The following is a 14,409-nucleotide window of genomic DNA, read 5'->3' as shown; positions in this document are numbered from 1 at the left end:
CACAGGCTCCTCCAACGGCGCAACATAATAAAACAGACAATTAAAATAGTGGAAGTAATACAAATAAAATAGAATGGAAATCGTAGAGTCTATATACAAGTAATTGGAATATATTTGTTAAATCTCTGTGGAAATGCCATGTCAAAGTCGTGGCTTTAGAGTCAAAGCTGGTGAGAGGAAAGCCAAATGTTCACTATAGTTATTTTACAATTACTCACTGTTGGGAAGGTTAGTTTCAAACTGTAAAAAGTGAAAGTGTTCAAGTTACACTGTGGAAAAATGTAAAAGGCAATGACACTTTTCTAAATACTTCTTCCTACAAATGTTATTATATTTGATTACTTTTATAAGAAAACTGGACAAGAAAGCTGAAGAGTCTGATAAACAAAACATAAAAACAGTGAATCCTCACTAGAGTACTGAACACTGGTGAATGTAAGACTTGTATTTAAAGTTCTTCAGTATAACTTAAATCGAGATAAGAAAAGAGCAACATAATAAATGTAATATTTTACATATTTATAAGCATTTTCCCCTAAAAGAATATAGTCAAAGGATTCAAAAGCTGTATTTATTGTATGCACAGTAGCTACACACTGTGGTTTTGGCAATGAAAATCTCAGGCCTCTCCAACAATGCAACAAACAATATACTTTACATAAAAGTAAATGACATAAAATTGTGCAATAGACAAAATGGTGCAAGTTCGTTTAAGGAATAAGAAAAATATATACATATAAAATAGAACAGAGATAATATGCAGTAAAATAAATGGCGTATACTGTCAAATTAAGTTTGAATAGTAGCATAATTTAAAATAAAACTGTTATTTTTCTCACTAACTGACAACTAAAATAAATAGTAGGCTATTCTTTCATTTAAATAAATAACAATTCAGGAAGTCTCTTTTAAGTGGATGATACCCTCTGCAGACAGGGACCAGTAGTTAATTTATCTGTCAAAAAGTAAATAGTTTCGCTTTCCAAACGTCACCCAAAGAGAAGGGAGGTATTGCAGGAATATACTATTCGCTGAAGGAGGAACTGAGGACACATTTGTGGGAAGATACAGGTAAGAAACTCCACGAATGAATGCTTCTAAATCTCTACTTGTTTTGATTTCAAACCACCAACCCAGTAGTCCACGGGGAAGTTTCTTATGCGCATTTGAAAGGGCCAGTGTCCAAATCATATGAATCGGGACAGTTTACGCGCAGGGAATTAGGCCTAATGCATGGTAAACAACCGAGGGAGACTTTCTAAATCACTTTGTTTACTTTAGTGCCATAGTTTGGATGTGGAGCAGACGCGGTGTCTCTGGGTGTTTTGTGGCAGTGACTGTATCTGATGGAACGGCTGGGGGATAATGAGCTCCTGCGCTTTTTCCGGCGAAGTAAAACGGAAATGTCCTGCATGGAGAACCCGCAAACCTTTCTGCGACAGCTCCGGGACTACGACCTGCTGCTGGAGGACAGATACCAGGTGAGGGGCTGGAGTGGAAACGCTGTTGTTATTACCTTCTTCATACACACTTCCTGTTTGAATGAAATGCCTGCTACTCATTTCTGCACAAACATTTTGAAACGTCCTGTGCTGAGGCATGTGAAAAAAAAGCGCCAAAACTGCAGTTCGTCGCCACTTGTAGCTGGTCTCAATATCTAATTCCACTACTTTTTGACTCAGATTGCGCCCACACTCAAAGTCTACACTTTACAAACAACATAAATGAACAATATTTATAACAATGACTTTATTTAAAAATGATGTAGGCCTATATTTCGGCTGTTTACTGCCGACTTTGCAAATGGATTTTGAATATGGTTTGGTTATTTTCTACTTCCTTAAATTAAATTGAGTTTCTAATGGGCGTTTTCATGCCCCCCTCTACCCCAAAACTCTTTGTTGTCCCCTAATATGTGCATTTTGAGACGTTTGTTGAACAGACATTTTATATCAATTAAACCATGACAGTGATCAGCAGTATGAATGATCTGTCAGTGTCAATCAGGTTAAATTATTTTAACATCTATTTAACCCAAATTGAATGGAAGCATTTCAACTTTATCTGTCAACCATTGGATAGATTAAATGAATGTTAGCATACATAGGTATACATATTTTCAAATAACCCCAACCCCTGCTTTAATGGAAGTGTCAAAGCTAACATTGTGATCAGATGACCAAGAAATATATCCTGGTGTTGTAAAACAAGTTCAGTTTATTTTTGGTTTATATTTCAGGTTTCACAACTTTTGTAATATACACGTAAAAAAATCTCTAGGTTGTGATTTTGTTGACCTCAATCTAGGCTCTTTGGATGCTGAAAATGATTAAACAAAAATGTGTTTTGGCTCAATCTGCATCTGTGCTCTAAGGCTGTTGTGCAGTTATTAAACCCCTTATTTTCTCCTTTTGTTTGTGTGTCTGTAGAAGGTGAGTCGCATGCAGAGTATTAAAAACATAAGGAACGGTCTCTACGAGTTTCTGGACCTGTTGGAGAGGAAGCAACCACAGGACATCAAAGTGTTCTGGAGCTGTGTCTTCAAGGAGACCATCTTGAACGAGTACCCCACCCTGCGACGGCTGAGAAACGACCTCATGAACGGTCAGACGAAGTCTTTATTTTGGTCATTAGTGTGTTAATGATTAAGATTCTGTTCACCATGTTCCTGTTCTCTTTGGAAATTTAAATCGGAATCACTGATCTCACTTTGTGGCTCAACACTAACACCTAATAACACTGTTTACTATATTTTAGGATTGATAGGGTTAGCGAACTAGCATACCTGTTTAACCGGTAAGCTGAAAGTGAATTGACTGACTTGAAAAATATGGATACACGCAATTTTCTTATAAAGTAATGAAAAAACAAGTTGAAATAGTTGGCCATTGATAGTCAAAACGTAAAATAGTTCTGCATAAACCATGGTCAAAGTAATGACCATGGATTAAACTATTGTTGAAATTGATAGCTAGAACAATAAATACACCATTGTTCAAATAGTTAGCTAAACAAATAAATACGTAGTTATAAGTTGACATCATTATTGGCGACATTTGCTGAGGCCACACTATGACAATAAAGTTAGGAAGGAATAGTTCCGTTATTAACTATATCAATGGCGGTTAATTGAAATTGCAGGGACTTTCCAATCCGACATACCTCCTCTTGAGAGGTCGGAAACAGAGGAGGCAGATAAAGGGAAAAGGAAGGATGTTTCAGAAGATGAGGAGGAAGCGGAAAAGCAAGAGAGCTCTGTTAAAAAGAAGAGAAAACTGAAAAATAGGGACGTGTGCGACGAAGAGGAGGAGCAGCCAGGTACGTCATCTCGGGTGACTCGGGAGAAAATACACTTCTGTAAGTCACCTCCCACTTCTGCTTCCATTTGTAAACATGACTGTATATTACTCAAAGTTCCCCTGCTGAAAAGTAACTTGTAAAGTAAATTCTTTCTTTCTTTCTTTTTATTTTCCAGCCTCTCCCCTGAAGAAGGGAGAGAAGAACAACCTCTACAAGTCCCAGCTGCCGGTGACCTGTGGAGAGAAGAAGGGGATGCTCAGCAGAAGAAGACTGGCTAATGGTGAGCAGAATATAAATAACTGAAGTATGGGATCATGAAAAAAAAAGTATCATCATTGTCTACTCCAATATGGAAATCAAGTAAATTAGGACCAGATTTAGAGATCATTAATCACAATGTAATTTCTGATATATAGTGAAACTTCTCCAATCTTATTCTGACCGGAGAAAGATAGTGACATATATTGTTCATCAAATTTGTATCAGACTTTATTAAGCAAGTAATATGTGTGATAACATATTCTCAAAAGAAAAGGGGAGATTTATTCCAGATTTTGCTATGAGCAAATGTTCTCCTGCAGTGCAAACTGATATGATTTTCAAGACACTGTACTATGTGTGTGAGACCATTAACAATGTCCAAATGTAACCATTGCTGCAACATTTTTGTTTGTTGGACTTTTTTTGTGTTCTTCCGTAACATAGTGACAGCACTCTGTATCATTCATGCTCCAATTGTTTGCGCTCCATTACATTGTAAGTGATAGCCTAAGGGGCGGGCCATCTCTAAGCATTTGACCAATCACAACAGTGCGGTCTAGATTTATAATTGCGTGTGTTTATAAATTACCTCGATGGCCGTACCAAATGGTCTCGCGGCCCGTATACGGCCCGGGGGCCGGAGGTTCCCCACCCCTGCTTTACAGTGACTTGTACATCAACGAGCTAATCTAACAGGCCAGGTAACGTAAGTGCAGACATTGATTACCTGCTAATAAGTGCCAACATATAAATAGGATAACACTAGAAATTTCACTCACTGAAAATTTGAGACTGAACCTTTTTTTGTAGAAGAATGTAGAAGAACTTTTGCTGAAATGTTAGCTATTTAAACCTCCCTTTTAGAGCCTCAAGTGGCCATTTGAAGAAATGCAGTTTTTGGCACTCTTGCATAGACTGCTGCTTGACCCAATCCCAGTATCATAGCATTAGGATAATCATGTTGTCCATTACAGATGAAGAAGGAGAGAGAGAGGAACAGACAGACGCCAGCCATGACAGTGGCAGGAAGGTGTTCAAAGTCACATGTGGACCTTTAGCGGGGGACTTACACGAAAAACGATTTGCAACAGGTAGCTATATCTGACTGAACATAAAAGCTTAATATGTGCATTGAAATAATACAGTTTTTACTGACCAGCTGAATCTAGTGTAATGTGTCTCCTTGCCAGAGATCTTAGGGAAGAGTATTCGTACTGAGACCAAATGGATGACCCCAATGCAGTTCATGCAGGAGGCATGTCCAACATATTTGTCCTGGAAGAAAGACATTGAGTGTGAAGGGAAAGCACTCGGTGATCACATAAAGGTAAACATGTAACTGTGTATTCTTGTGAGATGCATTTTGATAGGAATCTTTAAAGGGGCCTCATTATGCTCTTTTTTAGGTTATATTTGTATTTTGTTCCTCTACTGGGACATGTCTCCATGCTTTAATGTTCAAAAAGCTCTTTATTTTTCCCCTTCTGCCTGTGCTGCAGCACCTTTTTTCACCCTCTGTCTGAAACCAGAACCCAGTCTGCTCTGATTGGTTAGCTGTCTGGCTCTGTTGTGAAAACAGCGATGTTTAATAATTTTCAGAGCAAATCTTCAGTTACAAAAATGTACCTGTAACCAGGGAGGTAATGAGCTTTTGAGAGACCGAAGGACTATTCAAGCCTGAACGTTGTTAACTATGTAAAACATAGACACTGTTTATTTTCAGGCCAATATCTTGATGATCCACGAAGTGCAGTGTGATTGTAAACTGTGCAAACCGCAAAGTAAGGATCTGGTAAGTTTGTTAATCAGTCAGTTTCATAAACAAGAACCTTCTGTAGTGTAATCCTACTGAGATGTTTACATTTCTGTCTTGGCAGGATGATGAGAAAAACGATGACGAGTGTTTCATCTGTAAAACTGAAGAAGACGAGTTTGTGATGTGTGATAAATGCCCTCGCTCCTTCCATCAGAAATGCCACCTTCCTCATGTAGAGGACAACATCATAGGGTGAGCTTTGAATCAAAACAAAAGAAAAAACCACGATTCATTTTGTTCCCCTTAAATCTGGATTAATACTTGATTCTGATTGGCTGCAGGTTGTTCATTATTTTCTTATAAAGGACACCTACCAAGTAGTTCGAGAGACATTATTTTTCCACCAGTATAAACTCATGGATGTATCTAAATGATAGCAATGTGACTTGCTTTGGCCTCGAAAACTGACATCCATAAAAAAAATGTAGATTCAACTTCAACTGCAGAATACTACTTAATTCATTACAATACATTGTATTGTAATGCAAGTCACCTAATCTACTTTATTTTGGTAAAAGCATCGCTGCCTTGACGGAGACCCTGCTTTATTACATGTTAAACTAATTGTTTAACTTTATAAATCAGCTTATAAATGACCTACGCAAGTGTTATGTCACGTGGTTTCACTTATTTAAAGAGGGATCGATGTTATATACTGTTGAAGATTGCTAATTGTCCGACCCAACATTTATACCTTTATTATGTTTGTGTGTCAATGTGAGCAGCGATGGAAGCCAATGGATGTGTACGTTCTGTGTATACAAGGCCAATGAAAACCTTTACCCCAAGGAGTCGGAAAGAGAAGCAGCCTTGTCTCGCACAATATCACAAAGACTGCTGGTGAGCACACTGCGACTCAATCTCTCTTTTCATCGTCGTGTCTTGTTTACCGTTAATCTCATCCCTCCCTTTTCTTACATCAACAGCATTGCCAATACCTCCTTCTGTGTCTGCGCAGTGCTGATAAGGATCAAATATTTGCTTCTAACCCATGTGGTGTAAGTGTTTTTTATTGCAATTCCAATATTGCTCCTATTAATGACAAATAATGCCAATGATTTAATTTAAAGCATATAATGTGTGCTTCATTATCTGGTTCTTGGAGGACTATCTTCTGGTGTTTTGTGAATCTGAGATAAGATAAATGTGTTTTTCGCAGACTGTTTAAAGAGGACTTATTCTGTTCATGTTCAGGTTCATATTTGTATTTAGTTTCTCTACTGTGACATGTTTCCATGCTTTAATGTTCAAAGAGGTCTTTATTTTTCTCATACTGCCTGTGCTGCAGCACTTTGTCGTGTCCCACCTGTTAGCCTATCTCTGCCTGAAGTGCCTCCTTTGTTTACTTCCATAACACAGTGACATCACTATGTAACAGCGGTTCTATTAGCTAGTGTTCCAACACATTGTACATGATAGGCTAAGGGGGCGGGACATGTCTAAGTGGTTGAACAATCACAACAGAGTCGGCCAGCTAACCAATCAGAGCAGACTGGGCTCTGGTTTCAGACAGAGGGTGAAAAGAGGTGCTGCAGCACAGGCAGTATGAGAAAAATAAAGAGCTTTTTGAACATTAAAGCATGGAGACATGTCCCAGCAGAGACACAAAATACTAATATGTTAGCACCAGCCAATAGGAGCGCTACGGAAGTAAACAAAGGAGTCCAATGGAGGCTTTTCAGTCGGAGGGGAGTGTGTGGGAGAGGAACTTTGGGATTTTAGCCTTTGCAGACCATGCACATGCACAAAAACCTGTATAACACACTACAGGTAATGGAAAACCCCAAAAAGCATAATAGGCCCTTTTTAATTAATTACTGCTTTCCGCCCACAGTTGGAACGATACTCCTCTGTGATTAAAACGCCAATGTGGCTGAACAATGTAGCCGGCAAACTCCAGAAGAAACTCTACCAGACTGTCGGAGAGTTTGTGTCCGACGTCCAGCTCATTTTCTCCAACTGTGCTTCATACAACCAAGTAAGAAACGCCGGGTTACGTATTGTAACCCTTGTTATATAAACACAGGGCAGAGCCCTCTACTGGACTCTATGGGTACTACCTTATCCCGCGTGCATTCTCCCACTGAGACTTCTATAGACGTAGCCGGCCCAGGGCGGGCCTACCTGAATGCGCGCACGTCACACCGTATAAAAGGAGGCCTCGCCTCCTGACTGCTATCCTATACCTCTCTTCAGCGAGCGGAACAGGACAGACAGTGCCCTGAGTAGAGGGCTCCGCCTGTGTTTATATAACAAGGGTTACAATACGTAACCCGGCGTTATATCTCTCACAGGCTCCGCCCTCTACTGGACTCTATGGGTACAGTGGGTGGAGCCCTGATGTATACGCGCACTGTCGTCCAACACCAATCCACCCTACTGCCCCTGACCGGCTTTTCTGGTCAGCAGCTGCTGCCCCCCCCTCTCCTTTAACCCGGTTGTGACCGAGGAGAAATCTGGGCTGCGGCTGACAGAGCACACCCTGCTGCGCTTGCCTCGCAGAAAGTGTGCTCAAAAAACAGTGCCGGGGGACCCCCCCCCCCCTCCGCCCCTAGACGGATGGGGAGAGCCCCCTCGGCCCCGTATGGGCTTACTACGCACCTGCCTTCCTGAATCCCTAAGGATAACAGGGAGAGCGCCAGCGCCCATGCCTCACACTCAAGCACTGACCCCATGCAGAATGTGAGAGGACAAAAAATGTGGGGGGGCTATCCTCCCCCTGCCTCTCGGCAGGAGGGGGGCAGCCCCTCCGCCCGTAACGGGCCAGCGCGCCTCTTGCCTATCCCGGGACCCTCAGAGGGCCCAGGAAAGGTGAAGGCGCTTCACGTCCGGGGAGGGGGTCAGATGCCAACTGACCCACAACCCCCCCCTCCCCTACAAATTCTGTGTTTCCCCAGCAAGCACAGACGAGGAGAAAGAGCCAGACATGTCCAAGAGATAAAACCTTATAAAGGGGCCTGGCGTCGACCAAGACGCCGCTGTGCATAAACCCTCCACACTGTTGAACAAGGCTGTTGACACAGCTACAGCCCGTGTGGAGTGCGCACGAATCCCCGTGGGGCAGGCTCTCCCTGCCTGACCGTAGGCATGTGCAATGCACTCGCAGAGCCAGCCTGCCAGGCGTTTCTTGGACAGAGCTTTCCCGATCACCCCGCCCCCGAAGCACACGAACAGCTGTTCGGTGCGTCTAAGGGCAGCCGTGAGCTCCACATAACATGCTAGCGCACGCACCGGGCAGAGGAGGTGCAGTTTAGCCTCCCTGGCCCCCCATGGAGGGGGAGACTAAAACCCCCTACTGAATAGCCCTCGACCTGAACGCACTCCTTAGGTCTTTAGACACAAAGGAGGGGTTCGGTCTAAGTGTTGCGCCGCTCCGGCCACCCCGAACTAGTAAACAACTCGGGTGCACCGACAGAGCAGTTAACTCGGACACTCTTTTGGCTGACGTTAAGGCAAGAAGCAAAGCTGTTTTCCACGACAATGCTTTCAGAGGGGAGAGCTCCAAAGGCTCAATGGTCCCGAGGCCAGAGCCTCGAGCACTAGGGGCAGGTCCCACTGCGGGGTGGAGACGTGCACTACAGGGCGCAGTCTCCTAACCCCCTGTAAAAACCGCGACATCAGTGGTTGATTAAAGGCTGACCTGCCACCAAAAACCCTCACGACAGGACGAGATGGCTGCTGCATACACTTTCACTGTGAAATGCGCCAGCCCTCTGTCCACCAGTAAGTGTAAGAAGGATAAAATAGAGCCCAACTCACAAGATAGGGGCTCTATTCCCACACCAATGCTGGAATCTCAGCCACTTTGGCCTGTAACAGGCTGTGGTGGATTCTGCTCTAGCTGCCTGGATAGACTGAATAACGCTGTCAGACAATCCACCCTGTCTCAGCCTGTCCCTCTCAGGAGCCAAGCCTGAAGAGGACGGCTCAGAGTGGGTAACGCCCCGATTGCACCTGCCCCTTGAGACGTCGCCCCCCCCAGAACTGGGGGATCGCCCAGGGCTGGCCCACCTTCATCTGTGTCATTTCTGAGTACCACGGAGCCCCGACGCGATTCGGTGCTACCAGAATGACTGCCAGACGTTCTCGCCTCACTCTCCCAAGGAGAGAATGAGACGCAGCGGTGGAAAGGCGTATAGCAGCTTCCTTGGCCATGGCTCGCGTGCAAACGCGTCCACCCCCAAGGGCGGGTCGTCGCTCAGGGCCATGGAGAACCACAGGGCACAGTGGCTGTTGCGCCGGCTGGCGAACAGGTCCACTTCTGCTCTCCCGAACTGGGCCCAGATCTGCTTCACCACCTCCGGGTGAAGCACTTGCCTGGCAGGGGGCCGCCCCTCGACCTGAGGTCGGCCCCTCTGTTCTCCAGTCCCGGGACATGGAGGGCTCTCAGAGATAACACCACCTCTGAGGCCCATAACCACAGCTCCTCCGCTGTGGTCAACAAGGAGGCGGAGCGGACTCCGCCCTGCCTGTTGATATAAGCCACTGTGGTGCTGTTGTCGCACCTGACCATTACATGTCTCCCCTGAATTAGGGGCATGAAATGTCGGAGGACTAACACTACTGCCCGTAGCTCTAGGAGGTTGCTGTATCGAAACTCTGTCAGAGCCCAGCGCCCACCTATAGCTCTCTTCAGGCAGGTCCCTCCCCATCCTGTTCCGGACGCGTCCGTGAACACTGTGATGTAGGAGGTCACCCGTCCCAGTGGAGACCCCCTCCGGAGGTGGTCCGGAGACCCCCAAAACCGGAGGTTGCCCCCACTGAGGGGGGGGAGGAATGGTCACCAGCCGTCGTTTGTGCCTCCAAACGCAGGCTGGGGAACCACCTCTGCAGGCGGCGCATATGTAGTAACCCCAGCGGGACCACCATGTGAGCAGCCGCCATGAGACCCAGAGTCTGCATGACAGTTAAAGCTGTCACTGTCGCCCCCTGTCGCAGCCTGTGCACCGCCCTGAGAAGGGACGCACGTCTGCTCTCTGACAGGGTGGCACGCAGCGCGTCTGCATCGAGCACCACACCCAAATACAACGCCTGTTGGCGAGGTATGGGGGTGCTCTTTTTCCAATTGATCGCAAAACCTAATTTGGTTAGGTGTGTGATCAACTGTGCTGTGCAAAACATTGCCTGTTCCCGGGACCCAGCCATGACTATGAGGTCGTCTATGTAAAAGAAAACTCTCATGCCGTGTGCGCGCAGCGGTTGAAGCGCTGTGGCCACACATTTGCTGAATGTGCGTGGGGATAGGGAATAACCGAACGGCAGCCTGTTGTACTCGTAGGCTATTCCCTGGAAGGCAAAACGCAAATACTTTCTGTGCTCTGGAACAATTTCCACATGAAAGTACGCGTCTTTCAGGTCGATGGTGGTGAACCAATCGCCTGGCTGCACAAGCCCTAGTAACTGTTTCACAGTTAACATGCGGAATTTCCTGCTGGAAATATGACGATTCAGGCATCGGAGATCTAGAATAGGTCTGAATTCCCATGTTTTCTTGAGAACCAGGAAATACATGGAATAAAGACCCTTCTCTCTGTGCTGAGGCTGCACAACAGACACAGCCTGTTTCTGCACCAGAGCCTGAATCTCTGCTGAGAGGAAACCCATCTCCTCCTGGGAAGACAGATTTACCTCTCGCATGCCCATAACAGGGGGTGGGATGCTGCAAAACTGGAGTGAATAGCCCCGTTTCAGCGTCCTGTCCATCCACCTTGTCAGTACACAGCTGAGTTTCCATTCCCCATAACATTGTGTTAATGGGCAAGCCGCAGCTATAAAGCTGTGATACTCTCTGACGACCCGCTCCGCCGCAAAACTCCCCGTAAAGGGGAGATTCGCCCGTGGGGGGTCGAAGCAGAAAGGGCCGATTATTTATTGAGGACCCTGAACGCACCGCCGTACGCTCACGTGTGAGCGCACGCTCCCTCGTAATGCTATTTTCCTCACTATGGAAAACAGTATTAACCGGAGCTTTACAGGCGTAGTGTGTTTTACTAAGGCCCCTGAACGCACCGCCACGCGCCTCTTTACGAGTGCGGGCGTTGCTATAATGCAGTTTCCACTCAGAGAAAAAAACGGCAGATTTTCCACTGAGGTAACTGAACGCACCACGGCACGCTCCCGTGAGAGCGCGCGCTCCGCCATAATGCTGCTTCCTCTTAGAGAGAAAGAGGCATTAATCGGAGCTTCTTCTGTCCATGAACGCACCGTGGCCCGCTCTCGAGGGGGGGCCGTCATAATGCTATTTTCCCTCACTACGGAAAACAGCATTTAACCGGAGTTCTTACAGGCGTAGTGTGTTTTACTAAGACCCCTGAACGCACCGCCACGCGCCTCTTTACAAGTGCGGGCGTTGCTATAATGCAGCCCCTATCACTATAGTAAGCAGCATTATTTGGAGTCTTAGCTTCAGACATAGAATGTTTTCTAACAGAAAAACGTCGGCCAAAATGTCCCTGTACCCGCACCGCACTATAACAGTGCTGCCTGCGGTTTATCACTCTCATCTGCGCACTCCCACTAGCCTCCTCCCTAACGGGAGCTATAGCTGGGGCGGCGAATGGGGAATTTGTACAGTCATCAACATGTGCAAGTGTATTGTGGAAACAAAGGACACTCAGACTTGGATACAGATCAACACCATCTTTATTTTAAAAGTTTTGACAGGGATCTGGGCATTAAATAGACAGATAACTCCGCGAAGATAGAGTTCCCCACCCGGGTGCTCTGCTGTTGCGGAGCCTGCCTCGGTTGGGCAGCCCCTCCCCGTGATTGCCGGTATGCCGGTGCCACGGGGTGGGCCGTAGAGGTGGAGGGCGCTGCAGCTACGGGACCCCCGTGCCGGCGCCTCTCCCTCCGCTTCACTGTCGTACTACGCTCCCTCCTCTGCATGGCATGCGAGGGGGGCACGTAGCGGAGCCTGATGAGGAGCCAGCGATAGCATGCGGCTAAGCTGGACTCCTTTAGATAGGGCCGTGAGCCCTGGCCACACGTGACGAGACGCCACTGTGGCCAGGGAAATCATCCGCCCTGCTGCGGTGGCCACGCCATAAATCAGATTACTCATCTGACTAACAGCGTGGTCCGAATAATCGCTCTCGTCCTGAGACGGGAGGGCGGGGGCGTCTGCCTGAGGGTGATCAGGACGACGCCAACACGCCAAGATTATCGAGGCCTTCGTTTTAAATGGCTGCTGCCATGTCGCCTCCACACACCGCCATACCTCTGGCAGCTGGGGCGAGACGAAGGTCGGCTGCGCCGGATGCACCGGGCCATAAACCCCCGATCTCAGGCGGTTTACAGGCCTCGGTGGCAGTGGTGGGGGGAGCCGCCAGAGTCATCACCGCTGGGAAATCCATCTGCGCAGAGCTGAGAGTTGGACCTCCGGATAGCGAGGCGTCCTCGTCGTCGATCATCGGAACCGGGGCCGTCTGGCCCCACGGCAGGGAGAACCGGAACGATGTCACCTCGCTTCCCGAATCGCCCATGTCCACGACGTCGAGATCCAGCTCCTCCGACTCCTCCTGCGGGGCAATCTTCTCCAAGAAGTGCTGCCCACGATGCTCCTCGTGCGCCGCGGGATCGCCTGGCAGGCCGAGCACGCCGGCGTCGAGCCCATACCGTTCATCGCGTGGTCGGGCCCCAAACACGTGAAGCAGAGGGGGTGCGGATCGACTCCTGAAATCAGGTTCGGACAATTCGGGCAGGTCCTATGGTCCAGCCATACTCTCTCTCTATTACTTTCACTTCAATACGTCTTACGTCTTCTGTGGAATCACTTCCGCTTAGCTGAAGAGAAAAAGGATAGCAGTCAGGAGGCGAGGCCTCCTTTTATACGGTGTGATGCGCGTGCATTCAGGTAGGCCCGCCCTGGGCCGGCTACGTCTATAGAAGTCTCAGTGGGAGAATGCACGCGGGATAAGGTAGTACCCATAGAGTCCAGTAGAGGGCGGAGCCTGTGAGAGATATAACAGTGTCTTTCATAAGCTCTACATGAACTGCAGGGTTGGGAGTTTTCATCATGTTCACATCTGGTACTAAATGGTTTAAAACAGTCAAATATCAAAGTAAAGATTTATTTTTTAGGACATATTTTAGTGATAAGGTCTGTTGTGTTCTTTTTGCAGGGCAATGCTGGATACCTTGCGTTGGGAAACAGACTGAAGGAGTTGTTTGACAAGGAATTTAATAGTGTGTTCAACATCTCTGAACAAACTGTTGGCTGACAGATTTCATTTTTTAAGCTCAGTAGATACTGGGAAACGGTTACAAAATGTGTAAATAGCCCTGTTTTCGACATATCCCTTGTATGTGGATAATATATTCCAAACAGAAAAGCTGCTAATCAAGAGAAGGCAATGGAACTTTACTTGATTTAAGACACAACTTATCCAGTTTACCTAACGTACTTTTTAAATTACATTGAATTTCAAAGTGTAAACCTGTGGAAGGTACATCAAAAGATGTCGGATTTACAGGTCATAAACAGTACTTCCAGATAGGTTAGAAGTTGTAAAAGCCTTTTGAAATTGCCTTAAGTGATGTCACTTGAGTCAGCGTTGCCTCTTTGTATATAACAATCCGGGGTTAATGTAATAAGTGAGATGGCCAGACCTTTTGAGTCGGCTCCATATATCTGCTTGTGTAATGCAACTAGTATATTCTCCAACCTTATGTTGCGTTTCAGTCAAAGGTCCAAAAGTTTTTCCGGTTAAAGTTTTCAACTTCCTAAGCAGTGGCGGCCGGTCCATAGGGGCGCTAGGGGCGCCGCCCCACCTCTTCCCATATTGAAAAAAAAAAAAAAAAAAAAAAATTAAAATAAAAAAAAATATATATGTTTAAAAAAAAATATATATTTTTATTTTTATTTTTAATGAACAAGGTAAATATTATATAATTGGTATCAGTAAAATGTATAATCTACAATAAAATCTCGTTTAAAATTGTGTTACGATGTCTAAAGTTACTGATAAGTCACATGTTTCCTGCCTGGCCTTGCCCATGCACCTTCTCTCGTCTGGGCGCTAAGAGAGGAG

At 46.1% G+C, this 14,409-nt stretch overlaps 1 protein-coding gene across 1 annotated transcript; it reads left to right on the top strand.

Moving 5' to 3' along the window:
- Positions 1-991: 991 nt before the first annotated feature.
- LOC117492345 (nuclear body protein SP140-like protein) lies at positions 992-14,187 on the top strand. Its single transcript, XM_034142540.1, has 13 exons — positions 992-1,071; positions 1,282-1,481; positions 2,430-2,604; positions 3,142-3,357; positions 3,476-3,580; positions 4,536-4,652; positions 4,752-4,888; positions 5,285-5,353; positions 5,439-5,569; positions 6,103-6,217; positions 6,304-6,375; positions 7,212-7,355; positions 13,501-14,187. Exons 2-13 carry the CDS (start codon positions 1,347-1,349, stop codon positions 13,597-13,599), a joined length of 1,515 nt encoding a protein of 504 aa, XP_033998431.1. The 5' UTR covers positions 992-1,071; positions 1,282-1,346; the 3' UTR covers positions 13,600-14,187.
- Positions 14,188-14,409: the final 222 nt, after the last annotated feature.

This window comes from Trematomus bernacchii, unplaced genomic scaffold, assembly GCF_902827165.1.
Source record: "Trematomus bernacchii unplaced genomic scaffold, fTreBer1.1, whole genome shotgun sequence".
NCBI lineage: Eukaryota > Metazoa > Chordata > Actinopteri > Perciformes > Nototheniidae > Trematomus > Trematomus bernacchii.
Note: the sequence above shows the minus strand (reverse complement) of the source record. Positions and strands in the feature narration are given on the sequence as shown.